The sequence below is a fragment of the Bombus terrestris genome, chromosome 10, assembly GCF_910591885.1.
Source record: "Bombus terrestris chromosome 10, iyBomTerr1.2, whole genome shotgun sequence".
NCBI lineage: Eukaryota > Metazoa > Arthropoda > Insecta > Hymenoptera > Apidae > Bombus > Bombus terrestris.
The window spans coordinates 14777634-14803082 of NC_063278.1; the positions used below are offsets into that span (position 1 = coordinate 14777634).

At 31.8% G+C, this 25449-nt stretch overlaps 2 protein-coding genes across 10 annotated transcripts; one reads left to right on the plus strand and one right to left on the minus strand.

The window, feature by feature from the left end:
* Window positions 1-1209: 1209 nt before the first annotated feature.
* LOC100650912 (RNA-binding protein squid) lies at window positions 1210-11960 on the minus strand. 8 transcript variants are annotated; one of them, XM_012319870.3, is made up of 10 exons: window positions 11655-11959; window positions 8385-8420; window positions 8068-8108; window positions 7741-7868; window positions 7419-7565; window positions 7206-7337; window positions 6887-7112; window positions 4144-4215; window positions 2277-2392; window positions 1957-2078 (listed from the first exon to the last, which is right to left on the minus strand). In XM_012319870.3, exons 1-9 carry the CDS (start codon window positions 11777-11779, stop codon window positions 2325-2327), a joined length of 975 nt encoding a protein of 324 aa, XP_012175260.1. In that variant the 5' UTR covers window positions 11780-11959; the 3' UTR covers window positions 1957-2078; window positions 2277-2324. The 8 variants fall into 8 exon arrangements, with proteins under 8 accessions (XP_012175258.1, XP_003403257.1, XP_048265114.1 ...); XM_012319869.3 differs by having other exon boundaries at window positions 6845-7112; window positions 11655-11958; XM_012319868.3 differs by lacking the exon at window positions 2277-2392 and having other exon boundaries at window positions 1210-2078; window positions 11655-11960.
* Window positions 11961-12896: 936 nt separating this feature from the next.
* LOC100650797 lies at window positions 12897-18095 on the plus strand. Of its 2 annotated transcripts, XM_048409155.1 has the most exons (14): window positions 12897-13030; window positions 13425-13451; window positions 13548-13671; window positions 13911-14057; window positions 14494-14672; window positions 14766-14972; window positions 15108-15329; window positions 15546-15738; window positions 15842-16052; window positions 16169-16475; window positions 16545-16690; window positions 16884-17100; window positions 17368-17666; window positions 17776-18095. In XM_048409155.1, the coding sequence occupies exons 1-13, from the start codon at window positions 12938-12940 to the stop codon at window positions 17581-17583; spliced, it is 2289 nt and encodes a 762-aa protein (XP_048265112.1). In that variant the 5' UTR covers window positions 12897-12937; the 3' UTR covers window positions 17584-17666; window positions 17776-18095. The 2 variants fall into 2 exon arrangements, with proteins under 2 accessions (XP_048265112.1, XP_020723855.2); XM_020868196.2 differs by lacking the exon at window positions 12897-13030 and having other exon boundaries at window positions 13067-13451.
* Window positions 18096-25449: the final 7354 nt, after the last annotated feature.

A 25449-nucleotide genomic window follows, 5' to 3' on the forward strand; every position in this document is an offset into this window, starting at 1 on the left:
GAAATACTTTATATATATATACACATGTAACACTTAGTAATACCTACATCAAACTTTATCAAAACAAGAGTTCCTAATATTTACGAAACAGTTACAGTTTTTAAATTCATGCTTTTAATAATTTTGTTGTATTATATTTTTAACGTTCAAAATAAAATAATTATTAATTTTTAAGGTTTAGTAGTAATAAAACAAAGCACTAGAATACATAATATATTTAATTATATAAAGTACACAAATGAAAAGCTTTCATAAAATTTACATACCAAAGAATTTTTATAAATAAATAGAAGAAATTTAGATTGTTCTGTGAAAAACTATGATGAACATCTATGCGATATTACATTTAATCTAATTCTTCATGCCTTTCTACAAATAAACTTCATGATATGATTTTATGTATATTTATAGTTCCAATTAAATTTTATAAAATTTTACCTGACATGAAAGTTGTTCAAAAATTCTTTGATTTGTCTTAACAACCAAAATATTTCGCAACACAGAACGAAAGTATCAAATTCCCCATTTTATATATACATCAAGATAGAAATTCTTTTTTACAATTTTAATACAAATTAGTAATAAAAAATTTTTACTGAATATAATACATGGAAAACTATATATAAAATTTAATAACTTAAAATGTATACTCTTTTAATTAGTGAAAAAATTTAGTTTAAATATAGCTTATTTTCTATAGTATAATGTCAGACAATAGGACTTTATACAATACTATTTACTTAAAACGTTTAATATTGTTAAGATTGCGTTTTATACATTTCGCTTTAACTGTGAAATTAGAAAAAAGCAACATTATTTTTTGTCTAATTTTTTTTAATGTAATACTTTTGTGACATAGAACAGTGTTGAATTTGAGAAAAATACAATATTTTCTTTTAGTTTAAAAATCTTATTACGATGTTTTTTGCCTAGAATGGAACTATCGGTATATAAATATAATGTATGTATGTGTTGTTCTTGAGTGTAGAGTAAAAACTGAAAGAATATCTAGAGCTCGATGCACGTACTGTGGTAGAATCAGCAAAATATTGTTTGTAATACAAATTTACTAAATCTTTGTGTCAGTCTTATTTAAATCTAATGTATAGATGTTTATCACTATATTTTAAAGAAGTATTGTGTACATACTGTTTTTCAAAAATTAAATTATTAGGATCGGTTAACACAAATACAAACATACGCGGTATATATTATGTACACAAAATCAATTTATTTTATCCTATTTCTCTTACCAATAAGGAAGCAATAATCTTTTTACCTTATTTCATACCTCACACAATCATTATAAACAATTCGGTACTTTTCATTTTTGTCTTATCATAGCCGTGTGTAAAAAGTACATTGCCTGCTTACTTTTCTACAATGGGTTCCTTCTTATTAAGTTTAGTTTATAAACAAATTATAATAATCTTATTGTTAAAAATAGGGACGTAGGTATTTCTCAGTAGTCCCAAGCGATGAATGAGAAACTTGATTCTTCCTAATATATCTGTATTTAAATTATTTCCTATCATCTTTTGCTTTCCCATTTGCACAAAAATATTACGTTACAATATTTCATTGTAAGGCATCTCGTCTATACGTTTGGAATCATTATTACGCCAGCATTTACATCATTTTATATTTTATTAACAGAATATTAATAGTTTGCAAACGCATTGCGATGTGATATTGCCTTACGCTGAACAACGTAACGTACACTAACGGTAAAAAAAATTAATGATAAATAAGATGAAATGATAAAGAGGACCAATGTGAAATATGAAGTATTTTTCACTTTGTACAAAAGGGTAAACGAGAGATGGAAGAAAGCATTGTGTACCTATATGTATATATATATAATATATATATGTATATATGTTTGCTTTTGTTGACTTGATAATACAGATGTATTGCTAGACGCAAAACGTGAAGCTATTACAGTTTTTGTCGTGATTCCTGATGATTCATTTTATTTTGCGGCAGTAGTCTGCGTTGTTGAAAATCTTGCTGAAAGTGGCGTGGTTTAATGGAATGATGATTTAACGAGTTATGAGATTTGTGGATGGACAGGAAACCTGAAAAGAAGAATAAATATTCAAATGTATTGCATTGTATTGTTTGTGTATAATATTTATATTACATCTTTTTAAATATTTTTACTATGTAACCACATGAAACCATTTTGGTAACATTAAACATAAATGGCATTGGAAAAGGAAGAGAAAGGTTGTTGAGACTGAACTTATAGATGTCAGGAAGCTATGATGACTCACCAGCGGTTACAATGCGAATTGCATTGCGGTCGCAATGAATGATTTCCATTAATAGGGTTGGTGCCTTTGGTTCTGACGACCACCTCCCCTCTGCTTTCCGCCGTAGCCTGAGCCTCCTGAAACAATATCCACGATGTACGTTAGTCCAGCAACTTGGATATATACCCCCGCTTTCTTCCTCCCGCCATTTTTTTGAAGAAATTACAAATTATTGACCACAAAACGATTCATTTGTAGAAATTACCGCACGCACACTTCTATTAATAACAGAATAAAGTACGAAACAATATATAAAGTAACGACTAACGTAATGGATATAAAACTACGAAGAATCTACATAGAGGCTACAGGCTAAGGTAGTAAGCTGCAAGGCTGCGTTCTGATTCATACTCTCCTTTTCTCCTTACACATTTCTGGGATCTGCATATGCTGAAATACTGAAATTTCCATATTGCGATACTGTGTAAACACTTAAATAAATTTCAAATTACTTAAATAATTTACAATTACTTCACTAAGACTTTACTTTATACTTATATTAATAGTTCTTATATACTATTATCAAAATATAATTTATAGGTATATCATTATGATAATAACAATTTGTTGTTTTTATCAAATAACCAGAAATGTTTAAGGTTAAGGATATGAAAAATGAAAAAGATGAAAATGGATTTAATACCAGCATGAAAAATTTCAATTATTCATTTTTCTTTGAACCATGTTGTACGCATGAGATATGACATGCTTTTATATGTAAGATATATATTTCACTTATTATTATCAAGAATATATCTTCTATATATCTTACATATATCTTTCAGATATATAAATTTCACACACACATACATATATACGAATGGTGTAATGACATTTTAGACTATGAGTAATTTAGAACGATAACACAATCACTTAAAAAATCTTATTAGTATATTAGAAATATATATCGATTATTCAGAATGATAAATTATACATACTCTTAAAAATTATGAAACTATCTCAATATATACAGAGAAACTTAGTTTCTCAACACTTTCTTTAACCAAAATTTTATTACCAAAATATTTTAGTATTCACACATTAAGATTTATGAATTTATGAAATTGTACGATTTTCTAAATAAAATTTCTTGTATATTACAATTACATAGTTTGTGTTAATTCAAATAAAGTATGGACTACATATATACTAACACATTATTTTCTTTCTTCTTAAAACTATGATATATCAATGTCTTTCCTAGTTCGTTCTTAATATATATGTATAAACCAGGAATTTTAATCAATTTACAATAAATTTTTCCTATTTAATTAATTTCTATTCAATAAAATGATAAATACTTTTTCATGAATTTATAATTTGAATTATCCTTAAATAGGTATGATACTTGTACAATAAAGTATAATGAAAGTGTAAGATAATATTTCTTTAAACGTCTTTTAAAAGCTGTTAAAGAAAATAAGACAAGTGAATATATATTATAAATATTGAGAAATAGAAAAAGCTACTTCTAAAAATATGTGACAGGAATGGAATATTTACATTTAGGTTACACAATAGTAAATATTTATGTATTTAATAATATATATCAGTAATTGCTGAAAATTCATTATTCTCATTAGTATTGTAACTATAAAAATAATAAAATATCAATTTCATATGCTCACACGTACATGTACACACATACTTAGAGAAAATAAAGGGAAATGATGATGAAGGATAAACATAAACAAACATAGGAGGTAAAGTAATGGTGGTGAAAAATAATTGATGAAATGAATGTGAACTTATAAAGTGGATTTCTGCTAACAAAGTAGAGCACGTTTGGGAAAATACAAAACAATAGAGAAGGAACGCTAATGCGTACCTTTACCGCGTGCACCACCGCGCCCACCACTGTAGCCACCATCGTAACTACCACCGCCATAGCCATAGCCGTCTGCGTTTCATGGAACACACGGTATAAGAGACAAATGGGGTCAGTATTAACATGGACCGGCAATTGTGTATAGTATAATATATCTATGATATCAATAAAAATTATCGCCGGTACACAAGTATGTGTGTAACACAATTATGTAAATTTGTATGATCTTAGTAAATTTAAGCTTTAAAATTAAATATTCTCGAAAATATAATTTTAAATGTTATATTAAATTAATATTTATATATATATATAATATGAAATTTTTAAAAAATACTACTTAATAATATTAAAAGATAATTTTATCTTCCAAAGGGTTCATTGTTTGCACATCTAATATGTAATATAAGTGCAGAGGCTGTTCATAAACTCATGTATCAAAGAAGATTGCAATTGATTTTATTTACCGTTAACACGAAGTGGCATGCACTTAAATTTCTTTACGACAAGAAAGTTCAGTGTAATAATTTAATTATTTGCCACAGTCCCAGGAAAAAAGTGTGTGCAGGGTCGAACACGCAAATAGATAAATATAAATTCAATGTGGACTTGCTATTGTGTTTTTCGACATTTACTATTATTTGGCGTATGCAATAGGAAATAATTTTATAAATTGGTTTATAGTGTAAAAAATGTTTCTCCGTTTCAAATGATTTTGTTCGTTTTCTCTCAAAAATGAACTAAAAGTCATGCTAAAAACAATGGAACGTAATTAATAAAATAGATCAAACACAATGATTGCAAGTATCGATAATTCATTATTGTTGAGGACTGTGTTAGTTTTTTCATGAATGAAGTGGTTATGTGAAATGTGGAAATATGTGAAAGCATGCATATTAGGAAACGTGGCAGGACTTGAAAGCAAGGATTGGAGGTTTAATATTCCATATCATACGACATTATCCTGTATAGTTTTGCTTTAATGTTCTCCACACATTTCAAGTTCACATATAACTATGTTACAGTGACTGCGTGTGTTTTGAAGTCAGCGAGTCTGCAGAACTTATAGTAAAGATAAGAAATGTAAAAAAATTAATTTATTCCATGAATTCACAGACATCAATCAGTGAACGTATGAAATTAGTACTCTTATGTACATTGACTGAATGAAATGATCTATTACAATATTTATATTGTTTTAACTATTGATAAATTACTAAAAGTTAATTGAAATGTTTATACACTATTTACCAATTAAATATACGTAAAGAACTTAGAATTTGTTTTGAAAATACCACATTGAACTATAGTAATTCTTAATCATCTTCACACATTCACTGTTACATATTATATGATATCCTGCTTTTCTGCGTTTAATGTTGTTCATATGTATGTGTGTATATATATGTATATATAAGACAAATATTAATAAGGCATTAAAAAGTTTAACTTAGGAAGTTGTTAAAATCAATAAGTTAGTTGATCACAGCTCAAAAACAGCCAACCCTCTGGAAGTAGGGATTTACTTTTCGGATTATGCTTTTTTTATTCATGCGTAATAAAATTTTCTTTTGTAGCTAAAAAAGGGGAAAATACGTATTATACATACTTAGAGGTAAAAAAACATAATCCGAATGTACTTCCTACGTATCTGAGCTGCTGGTTTACTTTCTTAATTAGTTTCGTATTTAATTTTAATTCAGAAATATCAACACTCAATATACATTTTCAATAATATTCGTAATAATAATCAATAAAAATAAGTTTAATGTAAATAATTTTTAAAGTCAAGATATCGCTGATCTGCCTGCAAACCAGCGCTCAATTTTCAACATTAGTCATAAATGTAATATATCACATCAATTTTATATCATTTCAAAATATAATTTAGTCATATAATACTAAGTTAGTATTATATTATGTTGAGGCAAATGATTTAAATTTATGTAATATAAATAAAAATTTTCTATAAGATTTTACATAAAGCAAAATTTTATAGGAGGTATGGGTAATTAAAACTTCGTGTCAGGTAATTTTGAAAACCTTCTCGACATCTGATTGTTATTTTCAAAATTCGTCCCATATGTATATGGCTTAAAACATTTACTTTGAATATAAGCTATCATTTTTAATAATACTACGATGAACTCTAGAATTTATTGATTTATTTAAACTTATATTTGCTAATATTATTAATCAATATTTATTAAGTTACTTCGCAAAAACTCAATTATTTACTGTTAATACTAATCAATTCTAAAACAAATATTGTGCTGAACTTTTTGTTTAACAGGAAATATATTTTGCATTCTATAAATTAAATAGTTTTCCTATTTCTGGTAAAAACAACTGTACTAATATGTGTTATATTGAATCATTTGTTGAATGTCTAGAATCTCAGTTATTTCAACATATACGTAACATTCTTGAATTTTAAAAACTTTAATGAGCTGAAATTTTACCATAGATTTATACAAGTTACAACAAAAAATAAATCAAATACATAAGGAAAGAAGCTAAGACAATAAATGTAACAATGATAATAATTTTAATATTACGTTTGTTTACCGAATACATTGGGACGATAGCAGTAGAGAATTATCTGCTATTGATTATTATAAAAAAGAGAAATTAAATTTTTCAATATAATCCTACACAGCGATAAGCGCGTGTAAGTTCTTTTAGTAATAATCAATAAAATTACCGTATCCACTGTAGTCGTAACCACCATAGCCGCCGTACCCACCGCCGTAATAATCGTAGCCTCCTCCGTATCCATCATAGCCACCGCCATAACCGCCTTGACCGTAACCGCCGCCATATCCACCTCCGTATCCACCTTGGCCCCAGCCACCTTGACCGCCAAAACCGCGACCTCTACCTCCTCTGCCACCACGGCCGCCTCGACCACCAGCGCCACCCCGCATTCCTCCCATACCATCAGGTTTAGGCGTTGCTTTCTTCACATCGACCTATTTAATATATTGAAATGCATTAGTAGGATCGTCAATATGTATAACATTTTTTCTAAAATTAATTATTTTATTTATTGGTATAAAACGTACCTCTTTACCATTAATTGTTTGCTTAGGAGTTTTCAGTAATTCATTTACTACTTGTTCAGATTCGAATGTAATAAAGCAGAAACCTTTCCTCTGGTTCTTTGTCTTGTCAAATGGCATTTCTACCTCAACAATCTGTAACATTTAATTTCATTGTATTTTTTTCTAATGGGCATAAACATTTATAGTGACAAATAAAAAAACTAAGATACTTACTGTTCCAAATTGAGAAAAGAAATGCTTGATATCATCATCTGACAATTCTGTTGAAAGACCACCAACAAAGACTTTGCCATGTCTAGCCTTTGCTTTCTTAGGATCCACTTTCTTATTATTAATTATATGATCGCCGGCTGCCATGATCTGAAACATAAATAATCTTCATGAAGACTCATTATTTAGAATTCGCATGATTAGGCCTAATAACTTATTTTCAGCAATTGGAATTACATCAAATAAAGTCAGTAGCAGAACTGGATAAGTTTATCATCATATCAGTTTTACTTTAATATGTAACTATTGGTTTCATTAATTTTACCTTATCTAACGATTCGGCTTTAGCAAAAACAATGAAGGCAAATCCACGCGACCGTCCGGTATTAGGATCTGTTTTAACATTGATGCTCTCAATGTCTCCATATGTACCAAAATGATCCCTTAATTCCTCTGTAAATTAATGTTTATTTTAAAATGTTAGGTATTGAATTCTTTAATTATTTATACTACTAAATTTATAATATAAAAACTCAGTATTAAATCTAGTCTCATATGACTTGTCATCTGAAGGTGTCCTAAGTAAGTAACATCATAGTTTGTAAATAGCTTATAAAGGATTATAATTCTTAAAATGCAAAATAATACTCACTGTCTGTAGTCTCCCAGCTTAAGCCACCCACAAATAATTTCCTGTAAAAATAAAAATAAAATAAGATTTGAATTAAATTAAATAATTTTTTTATGAAAATAAAATAAAATATTAATTCTTGAAATTTTTCAAAATTTTGTAATTGCATGACTATTCATTTACAAGTAATTAAATGCTAACAGCAACTTATATTTTAATTTATACATCTTGCAATGTATTTAAAACTATTACGATGCAAAAACTGTTTAGAAAACATTTATTTTCATTTTCATGTGCAAATTAGAAAGTAAAGAAATAATAATGGAAATAGAATGTACCTATCATTTAAAGAATCCTGATTACCTCCGGTTGACCTGCAAAGCAATGTAATGCATGTTATTATAACGATCTTGAAATTTATATAAATTTTTAGGACTAAGGTTGAAGCAAAAATTTAAGTTTTGTTACAAATTATTTCCATTTATATTTGAAAAAGGAGTTTGACTTGACCCCTGGAAAAATTAGAATAAACGTTAAAATATTAAAATTTAATATTGACAATATATAAGAAATGCAATAGTAGTATATCATTTGGAAAAAGGGCACTGGATAAACTTTTAAAGACATTTTGGTAAGGAATTTTATTTAACAGGTAATGTATGCAATTTATTAAATGCTTCTTATGTATATAAATATAAATATATACTCATGTATAAATGTAATCTACAATTGATTAAGTGACCTACATTAATGTCTACTTTAAAATTTGGAAGAATAAATAACTTTGCAAAACTAAAATTATCTTAATTTCATAGTTACGGTATTAATAAGGACACAAAAATACCTAGAATAAATTAACTCACTAATACAATTTTATATGAAAATTGTGCGTTTATCCTTAGTAAGAAACATAGGATTATATGAAACAACCATCAGAAGACTGCTTTGCACACCACATAGACCTTGATTTGAACTTCAGATAGATGTGTTTATCAACAAAAATTAAAGGAAAAAACTTGGAAAAAAGTAGTTATGTAAAAATTAACGCATTGAGAGAGCAAAGTACTTTTCACGACGTTCATGTGAACTCGAACAATAGTTATAACTCCAGTTGACATACAGCTGCTCCTAAAGGAAATAAGATTTAACTTTTCCAAGTTGAACTCTGACTGCTGATTGGCCCAAAGAATTGACATATGGTAGATAGACTGCAACTCTATTAAAAAGCTAAAAAAATTGTTTCCACATTACAAGTTAATGATGGTCACTTCTTGATACTTTTTAAATATCTATATATGCACACAATATTTTATGTTTATTTATAGTATATTTATATATGTATAGTATTTCTCTCTCTTTGTTTATTCATCAGCAAAATATTATATTTCAAGTCCTGATATACTTTTCAGCCTTTTCATATACAAATATAACAAGCTGCAATATTTTTCACTTTTCTGGCAGTGTGATGATAGTTGTCTGTACTTAGATTGATCTTTTCATATATCATCTAGGGCTGGTGATAAATACCGTAGGCACCAGTCACTCGCCGGTAATCAGTTGTTGGTCGGGTCACGGTTAGCCGGTTGCGAGCCGCCCGCCATAATCGCACTGGGTCGTTTGCCACCTGCAGATCAAGCCACATAAACTGGGTTAATGGCATTCCGACCTATCGGAGTTTTTCGCTTTGGCCCTAGTGACTCTGTGCTTTGATCACGCCCAAACAGCATTGACATCTGATCAGAAATTACTCTACGCGTGACCCAGCAGGCAAGTGTATGTCTGTGCGAGACTTATTGATCTGACGTAATTGACTCGACTTCCAGTGCTTGTGTTGTGACGAAACATGACGGACTTGAACTTGACGTAGACTTCTCACAATAATTCAGACTCAGAAGTCAATCATAAGGCTTCACGGTTCAGTTCACAGATCCCAGGTAAGCGTACATATTGTCAATCATGAAGAATTGACTAACCAGAATTCTGCTGCAATGAATCAATGAGGAAGACTCAGCTGGCCAAAAATACATTTCAAAGTTTATGCTCTATAAAAATATTACAATTATTATTTGTGTAATATGTAGAAATTTTTATCATTGATGAAATCACAACTTGTCTTTATCAATTACAAAACTAGAATAGAATTAACTAGGAAGGAGAGCAGAAATAAGGAGTTTACAAAAAATTACAAAATTTTAAACAGATAAACGTATACCTCGCAACAACAGCACATATAAAGTTATATTTATAATTCTTATATGTATATAGTTACCTTATCATAATTTTGCAATAAAGAACATGCAATACTTAATTTTGTTTTTATTTTTACTTGTATATTAAATTGATATAATAAACAAGGGAATGCCAGTTTTCAGTTATTTATTTTTGTTACCTTATGTATAGATATCACGTCCCTCAACACACATTTGTACTTTCATTATGGGTGAGAGGAAGCATACCTCCAAATTCTCCGTACCTTATATATATAATGATTTTATATTTTGTACTCAACATTTATACAATCTTTTGTAACATAAGAATTTGAAAATTCATATATATTTTACTAAATTTGAAGGTTACATCTTCTTTCCCGATATCAATTTAAGTAGTTCTACAAGTTACAATCTAAAGTAGCTTACCCATTTTGCAAAAACATACCCCAAACTATGTAAGAGTTTGTGACAATCCAAAGCTGTAGGGATACAAAGAAAAAAAAGTCGAATCCCTTAGGTATAGAACTAAAAATGCTGTGATAATAGTAAGAAAATAAGAACGAACGTACAATGCGATATTATAAAATATTTACATAGACTGTGTCCGTACATCAACATTGACATCTAAACTCGTCGATGAGCAAATCGTCCAGCTTGAGATCTCGTTACGCTGAAAAGGGGGAAAGGCAAGGTGCTGTGCCCACCAGCCACCAAAAATCCTTATAATCTATTAATATTTCTAAATATCACGACAATACTAAATAACCAATAATTATTGCGCATTACCCTCCCTGAATAATCTACATACTCATATTTACGTAATATGTATATTATTTAGTGTTTTGGTTTGACGCATAAATGCGTGTTGTGTGTGAAAAACACGAGGACGTGATACAATATGTAATGGTAACAAAAAATTGAAGAAAGCAAGCCCAAGCAAAGTGTATCAAATCTATGCACGGAATTCCTTGACTTGATATAAAAAATTGATTTTTCTGTGGGTTTACTTTACAACAATGCGTGGGCGCGCCCTTTCTAAACTTGCGGCCGGCATTCCTTTTAATTTGACCGACTCACTTCCTTTTCTTATTTGTTGTTTCTTTTCGAAAAAAAAGATTGATACCTAGGATTTCTTTATACTGCAGCAATACAAAAGAAGTTAACTGCAATACTAGGAACGCTCGCTTTAGAATCGATGGGAACGGATTACGATTTTCGGGATCTCGCGCATCCGCCATTTTGTCATCGCGACAATCGTATCGCACAAAGCAACTCTCGTTTGGAAGCTTTACTACATATTCCCGCGCGTTCAAAGTACCAAATGAATCGAAGTCGATAGTTTCGTAGAACAACGATTGATTTAATTGCAAGATCGAAATTTAAGACGAAAAGGGTTACCTGTCCTCTTGTGATTCTTGGCCATTTTCTGTGGCGTCCCCGCCGCCGTTCTCTGCTTCGCCGTTCTGCTCGAAGTTTTGATCGGCAATATCTTCGCTGAAGTCCTTGTTCTCCTGATCGGCCATTATTTATTCTAGTTTATTTTTTATTTTAATAAAACACTTAAAACACAATTATAAATCGCGCTTTAACAAATAATTAAATACACTACACGAGCTAACAACACTCTCACGTCCGTACTCATCGACCGCCAAATGGAGAAGGAAGAGACGACGTACGACTTGCGCTCCGTTTGACTCAGGAGATTCCGCGCAAAGCATCATGGAATCTCTTTTACCTCCCCTCCCTTATTGCTCTCTCAGCCAATCAGGTTTCATCACACAGTATCGTACCTAGAATGCCCAATGCCACGTTAGTTTGCACTTTCCAAAAATATCGCGTTACTTTCAACATGCTATAATTATATATGCATAGCAGTCAAGAAAAGGGAATTAATATTTTTTCTGTAGCATTGTTCACGACACTTAATCTTTAGTATCTGGTTTTTCAAATTTCGATAGAACAAAATGAAATCAAATAAAATTCGAAAAGTTATAAGTAATAGACGATATTATCAAAGACAATATTATGATTATTAATATATCTTGTTTAGCAAACTGATCCTCTATTTTGTTTGCATCGATAGAACCAAATTTTACATCAACTACGAAATAAAAAATATTTTATTCTGTATCTGAAATCATGAAAAATTATTTAGTTTCAAAAAGATAATGCGTACACATTATTTCATACTATTGTTACGGTCCTGTTACACCAATCGATGTTGCCGAGTATTTCAGTGATGTTAAGGGGAAATAGTGAATACAATGGCACGCATACGAAAATTTTAGCTTTGCGTGGGGAATGGAGCGAAAACGAGGAGCCAATAAGATTCGTGGGAAACACTGAGCAATACGTAACAGCCAATAAGAATTCCGTAATGATTTGGCTCCATTCGGCATCACTTCCCAGAATTCTGTGCGCATAATTTGTAAGAAATCAATAAAATATTGCTCCCAAGTTAATTTTGATATAACAATTACTTCAATTTATGTTGTTATATTTTTATTTTTATTACTTAGCTATGACTCATTATTTAAATGTTTAAATAAGAAGGACAGTCTATCTTTCCGTTGATGTCCAATAAAAGCGGGAAATGTTTACTGTTGATTCAGCGTTCTTATTGTAGACGCTAGTAGTTGGCGCCAGCATCAACTTAGATGTCGCTCTAGTTGGCTCGCTCAATGCTGTTATTTTGTGTACATATGTATATATATTTACGTATACGTATAAATATGAATATTTGCATGTGCTATCAAATGCATATCACATACATTGTAAGATTATAATTTAATGAGAAATATTTGTTTAGTCTCTTTAATGGATGGATATATCTGTATATCTTAAAGTCTTTATGTATTATTATTATTTATTCGTTATTGTGATGACAATAACAAGTAAACATTATAATAGGACATTTAGTGCTCATTTAACCTAACGCTTGATTTAATTAACGTTCTTCCTATTCGTTTACAACGTATTTTTTTGAATAATACTAGTAAATAGAATGTTACTAGTAAATTAGAATAACTAGTAAAACGAATATTTTATATCTCTATCAATGTTAACGTTTGTTTTTTGTTTGTGAACGGAATTATCGTTTACGATTTGCAAAATTTATAGATATTTACAGAATAAAATTTTTGTAATACCTAACATTTTACCTTTTAGTTGTCCAAAATGCCTGAGCAGCAAAAGGTAAAGCCAGGATTTCTATCACACTTAAAATAAGATAGGGGGAAAACACGTTTAGTTTAAATAACTTTTCATGTTTAACAAATGTTCTATCCATAGATTTTGAGGCTACAGGACGTTTGGCGTACTTGTAATAAAATCCGAGCGGCAATTTTTCGCGTGGGTTTTAATTTATGGAATTTTTACAAACCGCTAGATCCTAACAATAATTGTTTAATCTCAGGTACGGTTACACAATTTCCATTATTATATTAATTAAAGGTTTTTATTTTTTTTTGTCTTGAACACCTTTAGTCGTGTTTTTCAATTTTTTCGTAATTTTGGAATTATCATATTAAAATTTTATTTTACTCGGTACCGTATCTTAATTTTTAGCAGACATTTAGTATTTACAAACATATTATTTCACGAAGATTATAAATGACGATTGTGAACTATACAATATATATTCTTAATACGCAGAGTCGAAATTTATTTCGGTATTGGCTGGGCCGCTGAAGGATCAAATTGGTTTGTCTGATAAAGAAATTTCCGATTTGGCCGATTATTTTCGCGTTCAGGATGGTCGAATATTTTACACCCAGTTTTGTGAAATAATTCACGATAGTGGTATGATGAATTTATAATTTAATATATTCTATAATATTAATATATAGTTTACAAGACTAGAAAAAATTTTATTAAATCATTTTATAATTATATTCCAATGCATTACACACAGATATTTATAAGTATCTATATTTATATAAATGATTTATTATACCGTAATATATATCTACAAGTAATTTTATTTTTTGACCCTCCTCGGGGCAAATCTTATAGGTATTTGAAACAGGTAAGCAAATTTTTATTGTTTTGTAAGAATAAATTTCAGGAACTGTTACTGCCGTACCTGAAAAGAAAGGAATTTGTATTTGACATACATAATCCGGTACCGTTATGTGAACTCATCGTCGGAACAAAATTCGTGTTTTTCTCTAAATGTTCCTTTATTTCGTTAAGAGGATTAATATGAACAGCAATAAAATTGGCGTTTTTCTTGTAGCTCCTGAATTCGATAAAAGCGAACCGCTTGTAACTGGTTTGGAATGGGAAGATCCAGAGCATGTAAATCGTATAAGTGCAACGGAACATCGAAAATTATGTCTCGTACTCACTCAAATTGCCGTTCTTATAAACAAAAGAAGACTCGTGTTAAGGCCTTACTTTCAAGACTACGAACTGGTTTGCGTGAAAAATAATCTTCTCCCTAAAAATCTATCGATACATTTTTCTATTTTATAATTATACGGTAAACGTCAATTATTTATCTTTTAGATTGCGAAAAATGCTGGGACTATAACATTCACGCATTTCGGGCGAATCCTAAAATTTCTAGGTATCGTTCTTGCTTCCGAAGAATTCTGTTTGCTTGTAAAAAGATTCGCGAAAGATGCTTATACGATCAACTATGTGGCCTTTTTAAAGGCGATTGACGAAATTCAATCTTACTTTGATAAACATCAAGTGCTGGCTCTTGGTGGAGTAATATTTTATTCTGCATATTTTACAAATGTTCCTCTTACGTTCATTATTTACCATTACCGATTCATTCCTTTTGTTATCAGACGTATTGAACGATAAATCTATGATAAATATTGTATCTTATTTATTCAATAGGAATTACTTGATCAATTTCCTGGTCGAATTATTACGGCTGAATTACCGAAACTTCCAAGGCCGGAAATTGGTAAATTCATACCAAGCAAAGTATTTGGGAAACAAGCTGTGTTCCATCCGGTAATGGAAGAACGAAGAAGTACAATGCCCTTGATAGAAGTTATTCAACGTATTCAAAGACATATCTTTGAAAATCGATTACGCATTTCGGAATTCTTTAAGGTAATAATCCTTTATTTATAAAGATTTGTAATTAAAATTTTAAAAACGGGCTTACTATTTTTATAAAAATATTATAATTCAGTATAACTACCACGCTCTTAAAGTATTAGTTACAGTTTATATACAATTTTTATATAATAAAATGATAGTAGATATATCTATTTTATTAAAATGTCAGATAACAAGTAGGAAATTAACGATTATGAAAAATAATAGGATTTTGATCCTTTGAACGCGGGCAAAACGACGATTTCCAACTTCAAAAGAGGATTAGATGGTCTTCAGATTTCGAGCTTGGGACGCCTTTATCTTGCGGAAACGGAAATTGACGCGCTCGTTACGCTTTATAAAGACCCAAATGATCCAGATCGTGTATGTTGGCGTACATTCGAAGATGACATCGATAAAGGTATTTTCGGGACAGAACGTTCCATCTATTTATTTTTCCCATTTTCGTTATCTGATCGTGACCTTTTCAAACTTTACATTTTACGAACTGTTTCCATTTACAGTGTTTACCGTGAAAGAAATTGAAAAGCTGCCCAATTTGAAAATTGAGTCACCGCCAAAAGAAATAGCGAAACTAAGTCGAAAAGGAGAGTCTAATTGGCAATTCGAAGGGAAAGATATAAGAGATCTTTGTGAGAAAACATTATTAAAAATTCGACATCGAGTCGAGGAAAGAAGAATTATGATAAAACAATTTTTTAAGGACTATGATCGGTATATGTATATTCGTTCAACGATATTTATATATTCCCGAAAAATATTTTTTTCAAAAATGTACGCATATTTTTATACTATTATTTATATGTTTTTCGTTCCTCATTATTTCTTAGACATAACAAAGGTCACGTATCACGTTCGCAATTACGTCAAGTTCTAAGAACTGCGGCTGTACTACTTTCTGAAGAAGAGGAGTTTGCATTGGAAAAGAGGTATAATAATGATTTAGGTTTCAATTATAATTGGTTTTTAAAAGAATTAGAGGCTCAAACAATCGAGGAGCCCTTGTACCACTCTATAGTGAAAGAAAAAAGAAAAATCAACGCTGAGAAACTATCACCGGAAGCAACAGCTGGTGAAACAAATATCGTTTTAATTTTAGCCAAAATCAAAGCAAAAGTTGTGCGGGAAAGAATAAAGGTAAAGCACAAAATGTGGGTATTTTTATATTTTTGCTTTACATCCTTTATTTGTTTTTTTATGGGAAAGGTTATCGAATTCATGCGTCAATATGATATTCATAATGAACACGTTATAAAAAGAACAGAGTTTCTGCGAGCTTTGGATCAACTACGTTGTAATTTGACTTGCACAGAAATGGGAACTATTATGAATATTTTTCAATCACCTTTAAGGTACATAAATACAAGTAAACTTAACATATATTTTACGTAATTAAGTAATAATTAATACGTTTTTATTTTATTTCATAATATCTGCTGAAAAATATTTCAATTTCCAAATTAATCTCCTCAACCACTTTATTTATATTTTCAATATTTAGATCAGTTTTTAATTATTCTATTATTCTGTTATTTTGTGTTAAAGATCAGATTCCGTGGATTATGTGAAATTTGGGGAAGTTGTCGAAGAAGCTGTTGCTATGGGAAGTTTAGAAAGAGCACCACTTTTAGTGCCTGTACAACACGTGCCTTCGGAAGCTTCCCCTAAGACATTCTTGAACTTCGATGAAAGGCACATGGCCACAACGGCAGTAGACAAGCTAAGCAGAATGCAACAACCGAATCTTGAGGAGTTGTTCAGGGTCCGTAATTACGAAAAGAGCATACTGTTTAAAATCATTAAATAATTTCATATTTAAAAAATTAGTTAGTCAGGATTAGAGTTTAATTAGTAAGGATTATAAGGATTCAGAAATTTTACCATCAATTCATGATATTATATTTAGAATTAATTTCATAATTTATTTATTAATTTATTGGTTATTTGGTATTAATTTATTGATTCTAAAATCGTACAGACCTTCGTATATATGTATAAAATTCTTAAATCATAAATTTCGAAATTACAGGGCTACGATAAAGAGAATATTGGTACAGTTTCGAAAGAGTGTTTGATCAAAGTTCTGTCTATCAGGCGTATGTTAGAATTGATTAGCAACAGAGAACTGGACTCTGTGCACAAATGTTTCTCCGTAGAAAGAGGTGGTCGATTAGAAATTGATTATCGAGCATTTTTACGCGCTTTGTATCTGATGCAAGAGAACAAAAAACATCTGCCTTTCTAGCTATCTTGAGCATTGTATTTTGAGCTAAAAAATAAACATTGTTGATGCGTGAAGATATAAAATATTTTATAGAGGTAACTCAGGTATGTTTTTTTTTATTTGTCGATTTTTATGTACATTTAGTGTAATGTCCCCATAAAATATTATGAGATATGAAAAATCTAATTTTACAATATTTTGTTTTTGTTTTAGAACGTTTGGACGATATTATTGTGATTGCAATACTTGAATTACCTTACATAATTTTTGTAAGCGTATTTAATGTATATTATGTATGATACATATATTTATATTATACAAATTATATTGTATTCATAATAAATTTTCTTATCTATTAAATTAATTATTGTATTATATACTGGTATTATATTTATGATTTACATGGAACATTTTATATTTGAATACAATACTTTTGTAAGAAATGACAAAATAAAGATTATTTTTACAATTTAATTAGTCTTAACTTGGAAAATCCTGACGTATTATGATTTAAAACCATCATACGGCTGACAGAATTGAGATACTATTTTTCCTTCGTTTTGTACCTACCGTTAATGCTCCGGAGAGACAATGAAACCTTACTCTCTTAAACGGGATACGATCCTTTTGGTATTTACTTGGCCTTAGCAAGAGACTTTCGTTTCTTATGTGAGGCATAAAACGAACATTATGGAAAGTAAGATAGTGTTGTGTGAAACGATGTTTCTATTCGAGTTTTCACTATTATTTATACATACAATAAATTAAAAGGTATTTGAACACTCCTAGAAACTTTCTATGTGCAAAGATGAAGAATTGGAAAAAATTGAGCATCAATCGAAAATAGTATTGAAAACCAACAATTTTTAAAGAGAATAAATAAATAAAATAAAAAGAAGAATAATAAAAATTGACAATAAAAAAGTAAATCCCGTATACATAAATGTAATGTATATGTCGGAGATGCAGAGACATCGAGCCTTTCTTTTGGAAGATTTCTCAATACTTGGGCTCGGGGTGACATAACTGGTCGCCGAACGTAGCCACGGTCACGGGATGAACGAAATGTTTTACAAAGGAGGTTCCAGTGTTAAGGGTTACGCTGTATAAACAATCAAGTCTTGATCAGGAGCAATGCTGGTTTATGTGGAACTGCCTAGTTACGGCGCTTGGGAATTTGTTGATATTCCCGATCGATATGTATTTGATATATGTAACTGTATCTGTCTTTTATTTTGCAATCTCCTTGGAGAGTTTACTGTCATCGTCTTGGAGTGAGTCTTAGAGAAACCCTGTGCTAGAGTGAACGTGTCAGTGTGCTATCAAAAAAATATTAAAAACGTACAGAAAGTTTCCCGTTGACCGTGGATTCGTTACAGAACCCAAGAATATTATTTAAAGCATTTGTTTACTTATTGTTTGATATCTTAGTTAACCGATAAACTAACTTTGTAAAGAAATATAATTTTATGTAAATACAACCTTTATTGAACATCATGATGGCAAATGCTAACGAAGAATCGTCTCGCGCTCGAAATCCAAACGACAATTCGACATCAGAAGTGGGATACAAGCAAAACGATATAAGATTTCTGATTTCTTCCGAAACAAATGTCATTACTGTGGTAACTACGGTCATAAAGTAGTGGATTGTCAGAGAAGAATAAAATTTGGAAAGCAGAAAAACATACAGAACTCAGAGGAAAGGCGATCAGCTACATCATCAAAAGTGACATGCTTTAAGTGTCGCGAGGAGGGACATATTGCGCCTTATTGTCCGCTGTTGCGGAAGGGGAAAAATAACAGTAGTACACCAAAGGGTAGCAATGATTATAATAATGAGCGTCGGGTCGACTTCTGTGTTACGGAAACTTCAATGGGTAGATTAACTCATCTGGGTGAGTCGTTTCCATTTTATTTTGATTCTGGAGCAGAGTGTTCGCTGATTAAAGAATCTGTGGCTTTGAAATTTTCCGGTAAAAGAGAGTAATCAAACAAAATTAGATCCTAAGTACAGGGATCCATTTATAATAGCAGAGATTTTGGAAGGAGATAGATATATTTTAAAAACGATGGATGGCAAACGGTCGTATAAGTACAGTCATGATAAGTTAAGGAAAATGCCAGATGGTTGTATTCCTGCTGAATTGGATGTGTGTAATGATGATATTGGCAACAACAGTGACGATTGAGGTACAGTGATTGAGAAGGAATGTTTTGATCATAACATTTCACACACGCCCAATGTGGTGTTGTGAAGTAATTTGGTGTTTCACACACGCCCAATGTGGTGTTGTGAAGTAATTTGGTGTTTCACACACGCCCAATGTGGTGTTGTGAAGTAATTTGGTGTTTCACACACGCCCAGTGTGGTGTTGTGAAGTAATTTGGTGTTTCACACACGCCCAATGTGGTGTTGTGAAGTAATTTGATGTTTCACACACGCCCAATGTGGTGTTGTGAAGTAATTTGGTGTTTCACACACGCCCAGTGTGGTGTTGTGATATAATTTGGTATATTCATGTATAAGAGTAGTACTGTGATGTGTTCTGGTGAGAGGTTCAGAAGTCTAATGACTGGAGGATCAGAGGATGCAACTAAATAACAGTTTTGGAGAAAGACATTGTAATATGACAGATTGTTGTTTATGTTTGTTAACAAATATTTAGTAAGAATCTTTGTTGTTGTGGTGGACCCTTGGCTTATTAGAATGTTTTGTTAAATTGTAAAAGATGTTAAATTGAGTCTAATGTTAAGAAAACCGAATATTTTAGATGCACCCGAGGACGGGTGATTGTCAGGATGGCCGTGTCGGAGATGCAGAGACATCGAGCCTTTCTTTTGGAAGATTTCTCAATACTTGGGCTCGGGGTGACATAACTGGTCGCCGAACGTAGCCACGGTCACGGGATGAACGAAATGTTTTACAAAGGAGGTTCCAGTGTTAAGGGATACGCTGTATAAACAATCAAGTCTTGATCAGGAGCAATGCTGGTTTATGTGGAACTGCCTAGTTACGGCGCTTGGGAATTTGTTGATATTCCCGATCGATATGTATTTGATATATGTAACTGTATCTGTCTTTTATTTTGCAATCTCCTTGGAGAGTTTACTGTCATCGTCTTGGAGTGAGTCTTAGAGAAACCCTGTGCTAGAGTGAACGTGTCAGTGTGCTATCAAAAAAATATTAAAAACGTACAGAAAGTTTCCCGTTGACCGTGGATTCGTTACAGAACCCAAGAATATTATTTAAAGCATTTGTTTACTTATTGTTTGATATCTTAGTTAACCGATAAACTAACTTTGTAAAGAAATATAATTTTATGTAAATACAACCTTTATTGAACATCATGATGGCAAATGCTAACGAAGAATCGTCTCGCGCTCGAAATCCAAACGACAATTCGACATATACATTGAAAATTGTAATAAATTACAAACAGAACTTTGAAACAAATAATAAAAAATATAAACATGACTAACAGATATAAGAGTAAATATATTTGCATGTGTGGTGGAAACAAATATTTTAGGTTGGGTAATTGTTTAGTTAGTGAAATGTAGTTAGGTGAAGGGTTTGTGTTGGTGGGGGTACAATTGAATCATGACCTTGTCTTAACGCGTCTACTTTTCATTACACACAAACACGATATGACACACTGATGGAAGGATGTGAATACAAATGACTACAACTTTGAATAAAGGTATAAGACAAAACAACGCAACGTGTGACGAGGCAAGAATTCCTTTCAAGGAAGGGCGGAAGAGTTGATTGCGGAGTGATACGTTACGGAAAATATAACATAACGGTGAAACAGAATTATTCACCGGACATTATGCTTTATATGTCTTCATACGATTAATTGGTAATTTATTCGCAAATATAAATTTTTCGATGATCTTTATTATTCTAATGCGAGTGACCTGGTGCTCAAGCTGTTAGGGAAAAAGTAATTTAAACGATTGGCAATATCGTACAAAGATAACGTAAGTTTGTAGTATGTATAACTACGTAGCCGAAACAGTACAGTGTAGACAGTATAGTGAGAGCTGTAAAAGCAAAAAAGTAGAGAACGAGCAGTGCGGATACAGTGTCCAAAAGTAGAAGTAAAAAAAGGCGTGAAGATGAATACACAAGAGCGACATTTTACTGCGCGATATCGCTGCGATCTGTTTTTGTTATTTTTAATAAGAAAAAAAAAAGAAAGAAAGCAGAATCACGTAATCAAATGTAGCTCAAGTCAGGGCCGGCGTGATCTTTTGCGGGGCCGGGTTCAAAAATTTTGCGGGGCCTGAATACACATTCAAATCCTACACTTAAATTTTACAACGAGGAATTTACAATTGATGTTACATATTATATATTTTTTATAAGATGAATATTAAATAATAATACAATCCAATAATAATATTAAATAATTTTTCTCGCTTTTTTTGACGCCAAATCTTTGATAACATCTTCAAAATCGATTGAATTTGCTACTTCACTTTCTATTGACAGAATAACCAGAGATGAAAATGCCTCTTGGCTCATTGATGATCACAGATAATTTTTTATTAGTTTCAATCGCGAGAAACTACGTTTTGCTGAAGCTACGATTACTGGTTATGGTCGTTAACATAATTTATAATGCGATTAATAAATTTGGATATGCTTTCGAGAGATTGTTCTTTACAATGTAATTCATCGAATCTAAAGCCGAATGGTTTGCGTTATTGACCGGAACATCTTAATTTCTTTAGACATTTCAGTTCCGTCGAAATCTCCTTCCAAATGTAAGTGAAGACCTTGACAACACTTTAATAAATATTCATAATCTAAATTCCCAACCTCATTCATGTATAGAAAACCAAAAATATTTTGGAGATTTGCATATAATGCAAAAGTTTCTCCAAAAAGTACATTTCTTTAAAAGCGCCTGGATTTTTTTATCCAAAGTAGTTTCCAGGATATGAGGACTTTACGGAGTTACACTTAACTTTGATGATTTTTGTCACTCCTTTAAACTAAATCATCACTACTAAAAAAATGTCTTGCATCTGTTAATGGTATCATCATTCTGTAAAAAGTTAATCAAAATCCGTGTTTTTTAATTGGGTAATTTTCATAGACCGCGGGACCTCTCAAAACGCGGGGCCGGGTTCCAGCGAACGCGCTGAATCTGCCTTGCGCCGGCCCTGATTCAAGTTAAAAGTTTTTTTTTTATTATTTAATTTATACTTTACAATTTGTCCAGCTGGACATTTGGTAAATTTTTCTAACTTAATTGCTAAATAACACGTGAATGGCTATCCCCAGCGAGATATCATCTTCGAGTTTGTGTATTTTATTTCTTTGGTGATGTCAGTGGGGTGTTCTCTCTCTCTTTTTTTTTTTTTTATTTATTGAAATTCACAATTTGTCCAATTTGGACATTTGGTGGAATTTTTTAACAGTTAAATTAGCATGTTGGTGGCTACCCCCAGCGGGGTACCATCCTCGTGTTTGTTAGGTTATGCCCTTTATAAGGTCTGCTGGGTGCTTCCTTTTTAATCTTCTGTCCATGTTTATGGTTTTGTATGTTTCCGCAGCTAACCGGTTTGGGTGTTTTTTTTTTTTTTTTTATTTATTTATTAAAATTCACAATTTGTCCAATTTGGACATTTGGTGGAATTTTTTAACGGTTAAATTAGCATGTTGGTGGCTACCCCCAGCGGGGTACCATCCTCGTGTTTCTTAGGTTATGTCCTTTATAAGGTCTGCTGGGTGCTTCCTTTTTAGTCTTCTGTCCATATTTGTGATTTTGTATGTTTCCGCAGCTAGCCGGTTTATGTGTGTTGCTATTCTTAATTTGTATTTCTCGGAGTATCTGTTGATTTCTTCCTTGACCGTTGGCATTCCCAGGTCCCTTCGTATATCTTCGTTTCTGACATACCAAGGTCCGTTTACTATTGTCCTGAGGATTTTAGCCTGTATTACCTCTATTTTGTTTATATGGCTCATTGCTGCCGTCCCCCATAGTGGTATTCCGTACGTCCAGATTGGTTTTATGATCGTTTTATATATTTTTACCTTGTTTTCTGTGCTTAGTTTGGATTTTCGGCTTGTTAGCCAATGCATTTGTCTTCTTGTTTTCTGTATTTTTTCTACTATTGATTTGATGTGTAGTTTCCAGGTGAGTTTTTGATCTAAGTGGAGTCCTAGGTATTTGACATGCTTTGTTTGCGTTATATGCGTGCCGTTCAATAGGATGTTTGGTGGTGTCTTTTTCCGTAGCGTGAATGTAATATGGTTGCATTTATTGGGGTTTGCTTTTATTTGTTTTTCTTGTAGCCAATTTTCTATTTTTACGATGTGTTCTTGTAGTATTTTGACTGCCGTTTCTGGGTTAGTATGCCTGACTAGTATAGCTGTGTCGTCCGCGAATGTCAATACTGTGCTGTTGGTAGTTGTTGGTATGTTCGCCGTGTATAATGTGTATAATATTGGGCCTAGGACGCTTCCTTGTGGTACCCCGGCCTTGATGTCTTTAACTTGAGAATGTGTGTCCTTGATTTTTATTACGAAGGTTCTGCAGCTTAGGTAGGATTTTATTAAGTGGTGTATTTGCTCCGGGAATTGTTTCCTAATTGTTTGTAGTAGACTTTCATGGTTAATTTTATCGAATGCTTTCTCTATGTCTATGAAGAGGGCTGTGCAGTATTCCTTGTTTTCTAGTGCTACTATTATTTCGTTTATAAGCCTGTGCATTTGCTCTATCGTGGAGTGTTTGTTTCTGAAACCAAATTGGTGATCCGGTATTAGTTTTTTTGTCTCTATTATCGGTTTTATGCGGTCGTATATTATCTTTTCCAGTATTTTGGAAAATACTGGAAGCAGTGATATTGGTCTGTAAGATGCAGTTTGGTGCGGGTCTTTGCCTGGTTTATGTAACATTTTGATCTGTGCTAATTTCCATGGTTTGGGGAAGTATTGAATTCTTAGAATTGCGTTGAATATTACTGTTATTAGTCTTATTGCTTTTGGCGGAAGGTTTTTTAAGATTTTACCATTAATTAGGTCGATTCCTGGCGCTTTGTTGTTTTTTGTTTTATCAATTATGTTTCTAATTTCTTGTGTCGATGTTTTAGGTATGGTGTATTCCTTGTCGGCTGTGGTAGCAGTGGTTTGTGGATCCTCCTCCGTATGACTTTTGAGGTTGCTGTTGTTGGTAATGTGTGGTGTGAATGTGTTGTAGAGGTGGTTGGAGAATTCTTCAGCTTGTTCTTCGTTGCTTCTTGCCCATGTGTTATCTGCTTTTCTGATTGCCGGGACGGGTATTATTGGCTTCCTTATTTTTTTCGTGGCTTTCCATAGTGAATAGTTGGTGTTCTCGTGTGTGGAGAGTGTCCCTATGAACTTTGCGAATTCGTTATCGTTGTGCTCCTTTATTTTGTGTTTTATTTCCTTTGCAAGTTTGTTTAAGTGTTTTTTGTTTTCTCGGGTTCTGTATTTTTGCCATTTTGCTTTTGCTTTTCTTTTTTCTCTGATTTTGTCGAGTATTTCTTGCGGGATTGTTATTGTTTGTCTGCTGGTTGATTCGGGTGTAGTGGTTGTCCTTGCTGCTTCTTGAATAGTTGCTGTCAGTGTTGCTACTGCCTGTTCTATGTGTTCAGGAGTTTTCAACGGGATGTTGCAGTTTATTTTGCTTTCTATTATTTCTTTGAAAGTTTGCCATTTGGTGGTTTTATTGCATAGTGTTTCTGGTTTGCTATAGTGTATTGGTTTGTTTCTGTATTCAATTATTATGGGTGTATGATCGGAGCTGAGCTCGAGGTTGGGTGTTATTTTTAGTTTATTTGTGTTTAGTCCCCTTGTAACTGCAAAGTCCAGAAGATCTGGTTTTTTGTTCAGGTCAGTCGGCCAAT